Genomic DNA, 17,894 nt, shown 5'->3' with positions numbered 1-17,894 from the left:
ATGATGACAAGTGTGTGTCAAATCCCAGCCCAGAGAAATAATGACAGAAATCTACAGAGACTCAAATCGCCACCAATCTTTTGAAAACAGAATTCCACACGGAGCAGTTCCTGGACATTTTCAGCTCAATTTGAATAAAATGCTAACCTAAAACAGCTCTTTTCTGGGGTGTCTGAAGATCCCAGACATGTCACGACCAAACGTTTGTTGGTAAACAGTATTTTCATATTGACACACACCTGTTACTGCACATTAGTGCAATATAAATAGTGTTGAGAAAAAGTAAGTGAAACCTTTGGAATTGGTTGGTTTTCTGCATTAATTAGTCATAAATTGTCAAGTATCGCAAGTATCAACAAAGATAATGTGCTTAAGCTAACAACACACAAGCGGTTTTTGATCAATAAGAAAACCAACCAATTCTAATGGGTTCACAAACTTTTGTCATCGTATATATACAATACTATTCAAAAAATTAGGGGTTGATAAGTTTTTTTTTTAAATAATTTTTAAAGAAGATATGCTCACCATGCATTTGTTTTGTGGAAAATACAGATACATCAGTAATATTGTGAAATATTATTAGAATTACTTTTTATTAAAGTAATTTTCAAATTTAATTTATTCGTGTGGTGGCAAAAGTGAATTTTCAGCATCATTACTTCAGTCTTCAGGGTCACAATATCCTTCAGAAATCACTCTAATTGTCAGTCCTCTGTCGTGTGTGTCGTGTGTTCCTGCCTCATGTGCCCATATTTGGTTTGTTTCCTGTCCTTGTTAAATGTAATTAGTTAATTTTTGTCCAGCCGTGTTCGTCTCATTATCTATGATTTACCTGTGTATTTATAGTCCTGTCTGTTGAGTTAGATTTTGTCTGGTCTACTCGTTACTCCCCGGTGTTCCTGTCTGTATCTTGCCCTGCCTTGATGTCATCAGTAAAGACTATTATTTGAAGTTATATCCTTGTCTGAGTGTTCCTGTGTTCCTCCTCGTGTGTGCACCGTGACACTAATATGCTGATTTGCTGCTGAAGAAATATTTCTTCTTAATATCAATGTTGAAAACGGTTGTGCTGCTTAATATTTGTTTGTGGAGACTATGATACATCCCCAAACATTTGAATGGTTACACAAAGTATGTACCATATTAATAACAGTCAATTCAGATTTTCAGTATCATACAAGTGGTGTTTTACTGGAATTATTTTAAAAGTTGCTCTAAACTAAAATCTGTGTGCTCTTCTTTCTGTTTCTACTCTTTTGCTCTTTTTCTCCATCTCCCTCTTTCTCATCTCCATTATCATGCACCATGAAGATGAGGCAGAGGTGTGTGTGTGTGTGTGTGTGCGACTATTTCAGGAGCCTAAAGGCCTCTCTTAAACTGAGCTCTCAGAAATGGAGAGACAGGAACAAAGGGTTTCCCTGGCAGAGGTCTAGAGGGACATTAAAACACACACACACTCATCCAATGTTTGGCCCTGGAACTGTCAGCGGGGCACAGAGATAACGATGACATCACACACACACACACACACACACATACAGCGTCTGTCACATGGTCACTCATTCCAACAGAAGCAGGGCATAATAGATTTAATATATTTGTGCCGTAAAAAAAAAAAAAAAGAGTACATCTTGAGCTTCAAAGGAAACAAGAACATCAACGTCTGTAAAAAGAGCTGATATGATCTATGTCACAAAAATACTTATTTTAATTGATTTGTGACCTGTGAAGGAATCAGTGGTTAAGTAAATATAAAAATTTGAAGTATAATGCATATAATAGTATTTTCTTGTAAAATGTACTCCAAATTATCTTTGCTTAGTTTACAACTTTGAAAAATCATTTTACATGCACAGTAAGCCTGAACAATCCAGTCCAGTTGAGTGTAATTAGAAGTGTTTTGCACGTTTGTAATAGCTATGCAAAAGAGTTAAAAATGTATTGAAAGCTCCAGGGTCAGTGAGACCTTTTCACACACTGATCCTGATATGCTCAATGTGGGTAAATGGCTCAATAAATTACAGTCACACTCCGCAAACATTTACTGTAGAATCAATACAGCATTTGGCAGAGATCCCAATGAGTTCAGCGCAGGGGGCGAGAGACTAACCAGAGCTACTACATGAGAATTTCTGGAAACAGAACAAATCTGCTTATATGTGATTTCATTCCTCATTCCAAATCAATCTTGACCTTGAAACATTACAGAATAGATTTTAATAATGCATTAGTGGATTTGAATCTCACGCAGGGTTGAAAGACTTATGATAAAAGGTTTTAAGAGCTTAAGGAACTTCACTATTCTGATTCCAATTCCACAAAACGATTTGAGTTTCTCAACAAATCTATGAACAGCTCTTTCGGTACAATTGAGGAAGCACTTAAAAGAATTTGTCCAAATGATATATTAACGAAAAACTGTGTTATTTACTTTACCAAAAACTCTTTTCCAAATACAGTAATCTTCTGTTAAAGAACAGCTAGCACTTTTTATTGAATCCTCATGAGAACCACATCTAGGTTTGAGTCTCACCTTTACTGTGATGGTGAATCCGGATGAGTACAAGGGGTTTTCCCGGTCCAGCTGTCCGCTCACTGTCAGGGATCCGCTGATGTAGTCGAGAGCAAACATGCTGTTGGTGTTACCTGATGAACAGAATAATAAAAGGAAGCTGAATTTTGTGACAATCGGGTCGAAAGATGTTTCATGTTTGCAATGAATACTGCCGCATTAAACCGAAGAGTCTGTACCCTCATTACACTTTGACTTTTTAGCATTTACATATTTGAATAATCGGATGGTCCTGATTGTAAAGTGGTTAAATATCTGAGCCCAAACTCAAAGGTTGTAGGTCAATATCCTCAGAGGCGTCGGTGAAGCGGAGGGTCGTTGAGTTCCCTAATCACCATTCTGCCCTAGAGCAGGGCACTTAACCTCCGCTCCAAGGGGAACGTCCCTATTGTCAGCTAAGGATTTCAAAGAATTCATCTGATCATTCCTATCCTAGAAATTAGGGCTGAATGGCATGACAGTTTATGCCAAAAATTTTACAAATTTGCAGAGGGCAGGATTCTAATATAATTATTGTAGATCTATATATCAGTCTGTAAGGCTTTTAAACCTTCATAGGGTTTGCTTTTTTAGAGAATTTGTTGCATGAAACTTTTTAAACATTATTCATTTCTATCTAATTCTACTTCATTGCATTCCTATTTGTAGCGCAATCATGCACACTTTTGCTCATGATCTAAATTGTCATTTGAAGGCATTCTTAATTTCTGAATAACACACACAACCCTGGTTATTTAATGTAAGTCAGGAATATGCCACCAGAGGCATAGAGAAGTTATGACATTTTAATTGAACATTATGAGGTCAAACAATTCATATATACAAAAAATACAATGAAACACATGGATGATGAATTGTTCAGAATAATGATTTATAACATGCATTTGCAAAATAAGAGGAATGACTGTTTGTGTATTTATATTACTCCAACTCATATCACTCATACTGCTCACAACTACTGGATTTTGGGAGAAAATTTTTCTACAAGCTCCAACACAATGAATATAACTGAAACATTATGGTCATAAAGACTCTTCTAATTATACTAGCTCCTCTAATTATACTAAATCATACTTCAACGCTTAGCTCAACAAAATACTTGTTTAAACACCAGACACAGACAAAGAGTAAGAAACAGAAATCCTTCGTCTTCTGTACTGTCTGACAGAGAGCAGGCTTGTGGTTTGGGACTAGACCTCTCCCTGGTCCGGGATAGAGGAAAATAATATCTTCCGACTATGGGAACAGTGGCCCTGTTAATTAATCCGTTACTCCTGAGATATCATGCTGGTTTTGGGTAATTAGTTCAGTGCTTGGCAGCAGTGGCCCAAACTTTAGGGCTATAACAGATCTCTAGACCGGCTCGCCATCCAATCCACCATTCTTTTCTAATTCATCTTCCACTCAAAACATTTCATACTCCCTCGACAAACCGTTCATCTCATTAACACCTCACTTTTCTTAATTATATGATATTTCAGTAATTATTTTCATTATATTTTCACATCTCTCTGTCCACCTCTCACAGCTGCAGTGTATATTCACTGCACACTAATTAAGTCCAGCAGATGCAGATGGCTCACAGAGTGACACACAATCTGTCGTCTCCTCTAACAGTCTTCTTTTGTTCTTTATGATAGATCTCACCTGTGTACAGCTCTCATCACGTACAATCATGTACTACTAAAGATCATCAGCCCCCCATCGCTCCGTTCGCTACATACTCACTCCTACATTCCTCCACATCCCCATTCCCATGTAAAACCATCCAACTTAGTTCCTCCACCTCCATTCTGCTCCCTGTCTTCACCTCCCCACTCCTCCATCATAGTTGTTTGCCATTCAGAACTGAATTCAACTGAAAAGCCTTTTAATTTCCAAGCTCTGCATTTAAATTAAAATTAAATTAGAATTTGAAGTCCCAAACAGGATGCAGAACTGCAACTGGAATTCAGTGTAAGAAAGTAGAATGCAAGTTTCATTTGGAAAAATCATACAGCTGTAATTAATAACAGACAGACAGACAGACAGACAGACAGATAGATAGATAGATAGATAGATAGATAGATAGATAGATAGATAGATCTTCAATTCTAAATACTGCATAGTCCTGTCCTCCAAAACTCAACTCTTACATTCCTCCAGCTCCCCATCGCTCCATTCCACCCCATCATTAGGTTTCTTCACCTCCTTCTTCCCAGGTACTCAAACTTTTATTCTTCCTCATTCTTCTCCTCTCAGGTGTTCAGTATTGTAATGCTAAACTGGACACAGCCTCACCGCTGCAGCACTGGCAGTGTATTGAGACAGAGCTGGTTGGGTATGCATGAGCGACTCAGAGGGTGCCCTGCAGAGATAGCTGTGATTTATACATTCAAATAGCAATCTGAACCATCTCCGTAATGGAAATCAAACAATGGGAGTACCCAGATTGATTGAGAGAGCTTGAACTAAATGTATGCATGCGCGTACTAGCGTGAATATATTGCCTCCTCTGGGCATCGGCGGCCAATTAGAACACACACTTTAATTCACTTTCCCAATTGCCCAGTGTGAAATCAAACGTGCAGCTGAGAGCCACACTGACCTGATGGATTCTTTCAAATTAGCATGTTTGGCTGTTCACTGGAGTAAGACCGCTGAAGAGTGCGCTGATTTGAAATGATAATCATCCTTATCTGGTAATGCAAATATATTTCTTAAGGTGAGGTGACAGTAATTATAATCTTAGCATGAAGAGAGATTTTATGGATTTGAAATATATTCTCATTATGTATTCAGTGAAATTTCTAAAACTTGCATGAAATTAAAATTTAAGGAAATTAAATTTATCCTAAATGTATCATATATATATATATATATATATATATATATATACATATATACATATATACATATATACATATATACATATATACATATATATATATATATATATATATATATATATATATATATATATATATAGAATCATTCCAAATCAGGATTTTTATCGTTAAATAAAACCATTAAAAAAACATTTAATTTAATTATTAAAAGAAATATTAAATATTATTATTGTGGTAAAATTATTGCAATAATAAAATATTAATAAAATAAAATATATTTTTTTTAAACAGTTGTTTTTGTTAATATTTTTTATTTAAAATAAAATAACTAAAATAAAGTAAAACTAAAATGTATTAAATTATACAGCTTTATGTATTTAAAAAATAAATTAAAAGAAGAAAAATAGGATTTAACTATGAAACCTCTGATCTATTAACTATTAAAAATGACAAAACACAACATAATTACTACAAATTTAACTAACATTTTAATGAAAAGTATAAAAGTAAAATCTAATTCAAAATAGTAACAAAAACTATACTATTATGTCAATGATACTAATATAAGACTGTTCCAAACTCTTTTTATTTGATGTTTTGAGAAAATTTCATTAAATAAATAAATAACTTTTTGTAATGCAAAAACTAACAGCAGTAGGTAACGATGACATAAGAAATGCTACATTCTTTAAATCTTAAAGATGTAAATACAATTTAAGAGGGAAAGATTATCAATAAATTATGAATTCTAGTCTTATTATTGGGTAGGATTAGGGATGTGGAATAAGGTCATGTAGAATAAGGCATTAATATGTGCTTAATTACTACTAATAAATGGCTAATATTCTAGTAATATGCATGCTAATAAGCAACTAGTTAAGAGACCCCAAAATAAAGTGTTACCAAGACTTTAAATATAGTCATATAAAAGATTGATTGATTGAATGATTGATTGATTCATTCATTCATTCATGTCTTGTTTGGAGCTTGATAGACATGATCACTACAAAACAATCAAATTTTGTGTGGGGGGGGGGGGGGGCTGAAATGACATAAGGGTGAGTAAATAATGACAGAACTTTCCTTGGATAAACTATTCCTTCAACTAGAGGCAACAAAATGCAGGTAAAAAATTTAGTAATTGTATACAGAGTCAGCAGACAAGACCCGTGATTTAGAGGCGGCTACATTAGCGCAAGATAAGCAGACTCTTCAGAAGACCAGAATGATACTGCATTCTGCCTAACAGAACAAAAACTCTCCCCCACAGAGATTGACATCTCATCAACACACAGAGTGACAGCAGAGAGAATTCACTGTTGGAGAAATCAAGCTCAGCTGAAGTTGATGGAGAGAATAAAGAGGCGAGTGTGAGTGAGTAGAGCTGTGCAGGAGAGCAGATAGCTCACTCACTTTAATCCTGCTGAGAGCCAGCAGCTAAGAGAGCTTAAGACAAGCACAGCAAAGACAGAGAGCTGCTGCTAAATTACAGCGCTGGAGAAACCCTTTCATTATGCCCTTTAATGGAGTTCAGTTACTGTCTATTAGATGAACTAAAAATGATTTGTTAACTATTTTTTTTAACCTCAGCTCAACAAGAGCAACATAATTATTATGGAGCCGACGAGACGTGAGAAGTGCGGATCCATTTGCAAGGCTTTTATTTAAAGTAAAAAAGTTGTGACGTATTGTCAAGTATGGTGACCCATACTCGAAATTGGTGCTCTGCGTTTAACCCATCCAAGTGCACACACACAGCAGTGAGTAGTGAACAAATGCACACACACACACACACACACACCGTGAACACACACCCGGAGCAGTGGGCAGCCATGCTGCGGCGCCCGGGGAGCAGTTGGGGGTTCGGTGCCTTGCTCAAGGGCACCTCAGTCGTGGTATTGAGGGTGGAGAGAGCGCTGGACATTCACTCCCCCCACCTACAATTCCTGCCGGCCGGGGACTCGAACTCGCAACCTTTCGATTACGAGTCCGACTCTCTAACCATTAGGCCACGACTTCCCCGACAACTTCCCCGACCATTACACAGGCAAGGTCGAACAACATCAAACAAGAATGGCATAGGCAAGACACAGCGTAATCCTAGGGCAAGCGTGGGTCTATGATCAGCGAACGATATCCACAGGGCTTGAGAAGAGGGGTAGTCCGATAACCTGAGCAATAATCCAAACGAGGTATGAGCAGAGTCCGAACGGCGAGACAAGGGTTAATCCAAGATGCCCGGGCAGGAATCAGGAAACAAGGCTATAAACAAAATAAACTAAACTAAGACTTCGAAAACACGGAAGGGCTCCGTAATGTAGCTTTCACTAGGAGAGTGATAAACACTAGACAATACTGGAACTAAACAAACACAGAATGGCTCAGTAAAGCAGCTGCCACTAGGAGAGTGATAAATGCAGAACAATACTCGGAGCTAAACATAAACACAGAATGGCTCAGTAAGGCAGCTAACACTTGGAGAGTGCTAAACGCAGAACAATACTCGGTGATCTGTGAAAGGTGAAAATGTTCATGTCTCATGTGTGAGCGTGTGATTGAGACAGCTGGGTGTACTTAGTGCAATCAGCTGTGTATGTGCAATCAGTGCAATGGATGATGGGAAATGCAGTCCAGTGTAATGTGAGGTGTGAGTCAATATGATGGAGAGGCGACCTCTTGTGGCAGTTGGACAAAAGACCTCGAACCGGATTCGTGACAGTAATAATAATAATACTTCTAAAACAATATTATTATACAATATTCAAAGGTTTGGGGTCAGTTATTTTGTTTAATTAATAGTTTTATTCAGCAAGAATGCATTAAACTGATCAAAAGTGACAGTAAAACATTTATAATGCTACAAATAAATGTTGTTCTTTTACATTTTCTATTCATCATAGAATCCTGAAAAAAAATTCTAATAATTTCCACAAAAATTAAGCACTACTGTTTTCAACATTTATAAAGAAATGTTAAGAAATGTTTCTTGACCACCAAATCGGCATATTTCCTAAATACTTCAAAGTGAAAAAAGTCAAATTAAAGTCAGTTATTTTAAATTGTAATAATTTTTCACAAAAATACTGTTTTTACTGTATTTTTTAGCAAATAAATGCAGCCTTGGTAAGCACAAGGGACTTATTTTAAAAACATTACAAAATTCTTACTGACCCCAATAATATTATAGATTTAATAATAATAATAATAATAATAATAATAATAAATTGTGAAAAACAACAGAAATAACAATATTAATAATAATAATAATAATAATAATAAATTGTGAAAAAACAACAGCAACAACAACAATAATAATAATAGTTGTTGTTGTTGTGTATGCTGTGTTTTGAAGGTAACTCAATTTAGCCTTGAGTTATAAACAGTGCTTGTTTAAGTCAATATTAAATCAATATTAGCTCTGTTTTTAATACAAATTATACAACATTAAATATGGTTTCACCTTCAGCAAGGATAAAAAATGTTGTTTAATGCATGAAACCAAATCAAAATTCCAAAGACCAGTATAGTCAATTGTCCAATTTACCCAATGTCATGTTAATAATTTGTCATATGATAAACATACAATAAATGTATGATTAAAAAAATCCTCCACTTGATCCAATGTCAAATACAGATTCACCTGAGAACTGATCTACATTTCCAGTCATGGAATATATGTCTTATGAAGCAGCAGTTTCCCAAAATATACCTCATCTAAAGTCGCAGCCCTTTGTGTGCTGACACTCTGCCTCCCAGACAGCACTTGTTTACCTTCTGTTTGTGAAGGCGCTGTAAAATCAATTAAAGTCACAGTCCATCATCTGCACGTCTGAGCTTGAGGAATGAGACTCCGCTGCCCTCAGCCTCTGTTACCACGGCACCTGCTATCTCTCTGTTTCAGACTGATTTACTACAAGAGCCGCGTCGCCAGCCTTGATCTTAGCCATGCTAACAGAGCGACGCAAATTAGCTCACAGTTATGGGTTAGCGAACCTGCACAGCAGGTAGCCACGCTTTGTCGCATCTATCAAGTCAGTCAGGCAACAAATTAGTGGACATGCCGTGAATAATTTCATTAGGCTGTCAGCAAGCAGGAGAGGAGTTGCATCAAGGGGTGGGTTTCAGTGTTAGCAGAAATACGCCCAAAAGGGACGATTTCAAAATAAAAACAGTGGGTTTAAAAGACAAAATACAGTGTTCGCCAATGATCTAGCGCTTTATGCCTAAGACCGATATATTTCTGTTCTAAATAAGATTTGAGTGTACACAATCATTAATATGCTTAAAAATAGTTATCTTTACTAGGGATGCAATGATACCATTTTTTCAGATCCGATCCGATCCAGAAAATTCTGAGTATCTGCCGATTCCAATCCAATCTGATACCAGCGGAGGTTTTTTTATTGTTGTAAAATACATTCATGAAAAACAAGTAAATATATTTATAAATATATACTACAAAAAAAAGACATTTCTTGTAAATGTATAACACGGTAAAGAAGGCAGCAACACATGATAGATAGGACAGAAAAAGAAAGACTATTAATAATCTTTCATTGCGCAAAAGTATTATAATACCAAAGGCTACAACGTGACACGCAGTTTGAATGCTGAATGGAGGATGACAGACAGCCACAGAGAGAAGAGTTCATGTCAACTTGAATATATCGACTTAAATATTCATCAGTACCTCACACTGAACTATGGAACAGCTTCAGAACACTTGAAATATAGTGCACAAAAACTTTATGGTCCTTTATAATGTTTTTGTGCCTTTTATGGGGCTGAACAATAACAGAATAGTATACGCACAATATCGGATTTGGATCGGTCTCGTCTGACCGATACCCGATCTGGCAGAGAATGCCAGTATCGGAGCCGATATCGATACTGAGTATCAGATTGATGCATCCCAAATTTTTACCTCAGTGGTGGGGGATTGTCAAGTGCCTCCTTCTGCCGGTAACATTGATATGCTAGTAGTTGTCTTTAAGATTGAATTATTTACTGAACTGATTAGTTCATAACACTGATAGATCCAGAAACAAAATAAATGATATCAAATGAGTCATTGAATCACTCACTCAACCGATCCATACCCAAACACTGATTCATTCAGGAACTAGTGGGTTTCATTCACTAAGGGTGCCTAAGCAAGAGTTTGTGTGAAAAATGAATGTTTTTACAAACAAATCAAGATTCACCTATAACTTAATTCTAAATCTACAAAAAATGTAGGAAGTGCAACCGCAGGTACACAAAAACACACACTCTGTGTGGCCTTATAATCATGCCAGTGTTTTTGATAATTTTTTTGATCATTTTTGATCAGTTTCTTCATCTTCCTCGTCTGTTTTTTTGTTCGGAAGATTGTGGTCTCATTCAGAAGATGCATAATAGTGTATAACATTGAAATCACGGAAAGCCGGAAAATTTGGTCTTTGACAGGGACACATTGTCAATGTACACATGCAATTGTAAAAATGACAATTCCTTACTAAAATACAGTATCTTACCATGTTTGTGTGCATCATTAAGGGATTTGTATATCTTAACAACTAGGTGTGCAAGATATCGCTATAAACATGACTGTGCAGTCAAAGGTAAATGGAGATAATTACAGAAACTGAAGAATATTAACAATCATGTTCAGATGAGGATTCACAGTGACCCATGATCCACAATACTGTGTGTGGCGCACTTGAGCGTGCTTAGAAATAGTCAGACAGAAAATCAATTTCACATCACTGATAAAAGGTTGGATGAATGAAAAACAATCATGCTATGTCAGGGGAATAATTGAAAATGAAACAGAATGGGAATGTTTTTGTTCTTATGGGGGTCTGGGACTAACCCAGCCCTCCCCGCTCAATGTTAGGGCCCTGCATTTTCCTATTCATCGCAGCAACTCCAATGCTTGACAAATGAACAGTGTCACGTACCTATCATTGTTTCCTCCTGGAACCTTTGGAACAAACACCTGCTAACTAGTGCCAGAGTTCCCATTTCCCCTGGCACAGACATTTACAGCTTCATGTGCACTCTCTCCCTGCCACACGTCTGCTGTAATAGTGTCGGAGCGAAGCGCGCTTGTGCAATAAACGAGGGCAGAGTGTGGGCATGTTGACAGAGGCTGGGGCACAGGAGATTAACCCCGGGCCAGGCCTGTCTGTAGTCACTGCATACTGGGCCTATGCCAGTTCATTGTTGGCCAGAGAATGGGGTGACGGTGGGGCCACTGCAGGCGGAGGAGGGAGCACAGCCTTCTGGGTAATTATGGAGGATTGGGGGCAAAAGGTGTAGAGACGAGGGGGCAGAAAAAAAAGCTGTTAAGGGGATAAAATTGAGTCCTGGCAAACGTGGCTGTGTACGTTTGTGTAGCTACAGGTGTGACATTCTTGCACAGGCGCAAACAGACAAACACACACAAACTCAAATATTCAGATTGCACTTCTATTTTTTTGTTTTACCTATTCAAAATAAGAAAAAAAAGCACATTATTAATTTTACATGAAAATCACGTGCATTTTAATGTGTATTATACAGTCTAAAAAATCTATTAAAAAAACTACTTTTGTAACATTATAAATGTCATCACTCTTGAACAGATCAATTTAAAGCATCCTTGCTAAATAAAAGTATTAATTTCTATAACCTCACCCCCCCCCCCCCCAAAAAAAAAACTATACCGACTCCAAGCTTTTGAATGGTGTGTATAATGTTTCTTGAACAATCAGCATGTTAGAATGATTTCTGAAGGATCATGTGACACTGAAGACTGTAATGATGCTGAAAATTCAGGTTTGATAATAATAATAATATTTAATAATTAATTTAATAATAATAAATAAATACATTTATTTTAAATAGTAAAAATACTTCACAATATTACTGCTTTGTCTGTATTTTGGATCGAATATATGCAGGCTTGGTGAGCAATAGAGAATTCTTTAAAAAAAAAACATTACAAGTCTTACTGTTTCAAAACTTTTGACTGGTAGTGTATATTTTGCATATGAAACCTTAAAAAGGTAAATCGCCATGAATTCAACAGAAATGAAAACAAGGCTTTGAGGGTTGTCACACACCTTATAAAGGTCATTTTCACCAGTCCACAACTTTCAAAACTCTTTACTGGAGTTTTTGTCTATGAAAATCTTTTCTCAGAATGATGTTTTGTCAGCTGAACGTTATGTACTTCTACCCCTCGTATTCATTCCTGTCAAAAAAATAAATATGGCACTACCCTGACTAAGGTCTATTCAATTTTGAACAAAGTCAGGCACAAAATGCCACCAAACTAAAGCTGCATATCTATAGCAGGTGGAACAGAGGTCGTTCTCATTGTGACCCGCCCCTTCACTGGTTGCTGTCCAATCAGTGGGACAGAGAGTACTGAGTGACAGCTGCTCCGCGACTGGTCATCCATGAGGGTTCAAAGCAGCCATGATGGCTCTAAATTGCTTTGTGTGCTTCAGTGGCTTGACCAAACTGCCAATATACTGTGACAGCCGTCGGCTATACGGACCACTGCGCCCTCACCTGTCACCCACACCTGTGTAGGACGAGACTCGACAATACACCCAAACACACAATTCACACAGCCATTTTTCTAACCCTTAGATACAGACCTTTGTCAGAGCATAGACATACAGTTTACTACTAAGAGGAAATGCATATATAAATGCATAAACACATAAAGCTTAACAATGGAGTGGAGTCATGTACTAAATCCGTTTAGAAACTAATTTGCCAAACAACTTATATGAAACATCACTTCATTATTATGATATGATTTTTTATGTCTCCCGGGCTGCATTTATTTGATAGAAATGGTAATATTGTGAAATATTTTTACAATTAAAAATAACTGTTTACTATTTGAATGTAATTGAAAATTAAATTTATTCCTGTGATGACAAAGCTGAATTTTTAGCATCATGAACCAGTCTTCAGTGTCACATGATCCTTCAGAAATCATTCTAATATGCTGATTTGCTGCTCAATACATTTTTCTTCTTTTATCAATGTTGAAATATTTTCAGGATACTATATATTTCAGGATTCTAACATTATATATGTCTTCACTGTCACTTTTGATCAATTTATTGCATCTTTGCTGAATAAAAGTACTAATTTCTTTAAAAAAAATAAAAAATTCCTTTTGTCAGGCACAACAAACATCCACAAACTGGATCACCAAAAACAAATATTTGTATGTATGCAAGAATGTGTCGAGTGAAACTACTAGAGCTGAAGTCCTTCAAGTATTGCAGTCATCACTATTTCAAGATGCTTGAATTAACTTTTTCATGCAGTGGATTGTGTGTGTGTGTGTGTGTGTGTGTTTTGCTGGGGCTTTCACATTACCGCTAGTAGTGAGCTGGAAAATGAGAAGCTAAAGCAACCACAACTCACACACATGCAGACACACTGTATACATATACACACACATTAGGTTTTTCATTCATGGTGGAGGCTTTTGAGGTTGTGTCGTATTTACAAAAATGAAAATATCAATAAATAGCTTTGAAAAATGCAGACAAATCAGTCATGTTCTGAATCACTTGCAATCATTGTCTTGCAAATACATTATACATTATAGCCATATAGTTTCCAGCTTGTTGAATTTTTTTAAAGAATTTAATGAACAATATATTTTTATCAAATATAAAAAAAATATAATAGCAAAAAAATTAAACTGGACATTTATTTGTTTTAATATTTTAAATACATAATAAAATACAACATCAAGCTATATATAATGTTAAAAACATTTATATATTTTCATTAAATGTTTTTAAGTTTTTGTTGTTGTTGTTGTTTTAAAATACATCCATACATTTTTGTTGTGGGGCAAGTCAAAATCTGACCTTTTTACAAAATACACTAAAGAAAACTTAACATTTAATTTAAAAAAAAAACATTTTTAGCAAAAATAAAAATGTATATTTATATATTTTTATATTTTTAAATACATAATAAAATAAATATAATAAAATACATTTTATTTTAATCTACGCATTTGTCTTGTAAAATAAATAAATAAATAAATATATATGATCTTTCAATAATATCAGCCTTTAAATGCAAGATATTTCAAGTGTAACCAAAGTATACTTGAAATAGTTTCACTTCAGCACAATTAAATATACTTCAGTAAATCTTTAGTTGGACTTCAGCACTACTTCTGCACAATTAAAGTGCATTAAGCATAAAATTAGTTGTAACAATTTAGCAGTGTAGTATACTAAAAGTACAATTGTATTTTATAAAACACATAAATATGTAAATGTATTTGTAGTATACTTAGTATAAAATAAATGAATTTCAAATTCATTATAGTATATTGATTTTTCACTATGGTATATGCAGTAGGCCTACATTTCTGCATAGGGTCCAGAGAAAATCTTAGCCTGGCAAGTAAAAATCTGACCTTATTGCTGAGCCCTAGATTGGCCTTTTTTATGTCAGTAAGACATTCTTTTCTAGTCTGTGGACGGGTTCTTTGCAAAATAGTTCACAAACTTTAGTCAAAAGCCTGGCTATGCAAAACCTACAACTGAAAATCCACCACACCCTGTTAAAAGTCCTGAAATTAAAACGTTATAAAATATTCACATTGTGTTTGTGCATGTGTGGCTGAGGCAGCAGTCTCTCCGGACCACAATTCAACACTTATTGAAATTCTGCCCGCCTCGTTCTCAGAAAAACACACCCAGATGAAAAGAGAGAGGGACTCAAACATGTGTAGCTATTATAAGAGAAAGACGAGTGCATAATCTGATGTGTGTGATCGAGTGTGTGATGAGACAAACGATTCTCACGTTCACCCCACACACGCACACACACACACACTCCGTCAGTGTTTAATCACCGTGAACCTACGTTCACCGCTTTCGCAACCTCTAGTACAATAGCAACAGGAAAGCTCTAATGTTGTGGGGACGTGGTTCGAGGGTTTGGGATATGTGCTGGGGTTTGGTGATTAAAAGATTGTGATTCCTCCAGGCTAATGCACTGCGTTATGAGAGCGTCTATGTAATGACAATAATTTCAGAGCATTAGGAACGACATCACAGAGTCTCGAGCGACATCCAGACAAATTCGAGCCACACGTAAATGCATATACACAAACACACTCACATGGGAACATGCGCAAAAAGAGCTGATATTTATGCCCTCATTATAATTATGCTTTCATACAGGTGAACACACACACACATATTGATGTGCAGTTGATAGTCCTTCACATACGTTCTTTTGTTATAGAGCGATATAGCAGCCAGAGACCTTGGCAACGTTGTTTAATCTACACGTTTTCTTCTGAACTAACAAATAGATGTTAACAATAGCCTGCATTACAATACAATGAATATAAATCTAATACTTTCAATTTCAACAAACATCTACTTCAAAAGAATGATAATGCACTGAATAGATGACTCCGTGCTGTCAAATGGCCGTTTGTCTGTCTCTACAGAGGATTTATTCCAGTCTATAGTTGGCCTGAATGACTTCTATTACCTATTCTATTACCAATTTAATCAAACCCCTTGAAAAGGACATGACCAACTTTCATAGGCTTTAAGGGAACTTAATAATCTTTTACTGAAAGCATGGACCTAAAGTGACATGTAGTGAAAATACAGAGCAAGAGTATCCAAAACAAGTCAAAGCAGGGTTGTTTAGTTGTTTACTATCTGGATGAATAAAGAATTCAATTAAGAGCATATCATTTTTTAGTTTGTACTCATCAAGCTTCAAATGAAAAGAGAAAATAGTCAAATTACATGAATTATGTTTTAAAACGGAAAACAGCCAACAATATTACAAAGCCTATCAGCTGTCCAAATAAAATAAAATAAAAAGCTGTGTATTCTATAGAGTATTGAAAATCTTGGCAGGTAAAACAAAACAAAACAAAACAAAACAAAGCAAAGCAAAACAAAGCAAAGCAAAGCAAAACTAAGCAAAGCAAAGCAAAGCAAAACTAAACAAAGCAAAGCAAAGCAAAACTAAACAAAGCAAAGCAAAACTAAACAAAGCAAAGCAAAGCAAAGCAAAACTAAACAAAGCAAAGCAAAGCAAAGCAAAGCAAAACAAAGCAAAGCAAAGCAAAGCAAAACAAAACAAAGCAAAACTAAACAAAGCAAAGCAAAGCAAAGCAAAACAAAGCAAAGCAAAGCAAAGCAAAGCAAAACTAAACAAAGCAAAGCAAAGCAAAGCAAAACTAAACAAAGCAAAGCAAAGCAAAGCAAAACTAAACAAAGCAAAGCAAAGCAAAACTAAACAAAGCAAAGCAAAGCAAAACTAAACAAAGCAAAGCAAAGCAAAGCAAAGCAAAACAAAACAATTGTTTAATTGTTTAATTGTTTAATAATTTTTAATTAAAAAACAAATAGAGTAGAGTGGGGGGGACGCCTCCCTACTGTTTTTCACAAAATAACCACCAGATAAAGTCAAGATAAATTTTTATTGTAACTATGGACTACATTGATGAGAGTGATGTAGAAGTTTTCAGCATGAAGCTTACACTGGTGACGTACCGGAGAGAAAACGGATTTCACACTAAATGATTTAATTGTCAGCAGTAAGAAAAAAGCGTTTTAAAGCTTGTTGTTTTGTAGAACATCACAGTTATATATGATATGAGAACAGTAGGGCCTGTAGATAGGGACTACATGTTATTTAATAAAAATATAATTATATTTTTCTGTTTTTTTTTTTTGTTGGGTAAAACGCCAATGGGCAATTCTGTTCTGAACATCGAATCCTTTGTTTTTTCATCAAATGAATTCTAACTAGTTGATTGAATAAAATATTTGGACTTTATATTTAAAAATTACCTCAAGTTAGCATCAGGTAGCTAGTCATCATCAGCTAACTTTTTTTTTTCAAATAGACTATTATAATTTTGTAATTCATAATTATTGATTATATTCTTTTTCTTTTTTATTTTAAGCTAAAACTGCCTGTACTCTGATTTTGCTGTAAATGTTTAAAGCAAATTGCTTTGTCAGACTGGGGGGCATTTTACCCCACCTATGGGGCGTTTTGTAAAACGCGTTTTGTTAAAAATCTAATAACATGAAAATTCTGGAAATTTTTCATACTTGGTTTATAATTTATGTCATTGTCACTAAAACTATGAAAACTTTTCTGAACACAATTAACTTTTGTTTCACTGAAAAAAAAATGGCACAATCCTTAAGGGGGGCGCTTTTCCCCACTCTACCCTATTTTATATTTGTATATAACACTCCTACTGGATTTATGTTTTGAAATGGAGTCAAAGAGTCAAAGTCATAATAGATGGTTATATAAAACTGGAGTAAAATGTGAAGTTGTACGTGTTAGGAATAGTCAGAGTAATATATTTAAAAGTCAAATGATAACTAAAGCATAACCTTCCATAATGAACAAACAGTCCTAAGCAAAGGTCAGATAGATTTACCACCCAATCACCACACCATCAACCATTCATCTAC

General features: G+C 35.5%; 1 protein-coding gene across 1 annotated transcript in view; it reads right to left on the bottom strand.

Annotated features, from left to right (window-relative positions):
* Positions 1–17,894, bottom strand: part of cdh23 (cadherin-related 23) — a gene marked incomplete at its 5' end in the record, with an annotated part of 216,819 nt that overhangs the window by 111,447 nt on the left and 87,478 nt on the right. The window contains one exon of the mRNA XM_079440403.1: positions 2,537–2,649. Within this exon, the coding sequence (XP_079296529.1) occupies positions 2,537–2,649 (113 nt within the window). The remainder of the gene's footprint in view (positions 1–2,536; positions 2,650–17,894) is intronic.

This window comes from Barbus barbus (assembly GCF_936440315.1).
Source record: "Barbus barbus genome assembly, chromosome: 18".
NCBI lineage: Eukaryota > Metazoa > Chordata > Actinopteri > Cypriniformes > Cyprinidae > Barbus > Barbus barbus.
Note: the sequence above shows the minus strand (reverse complement) of the source record. Positions and strands in the feature narration are given on the sequence as shown.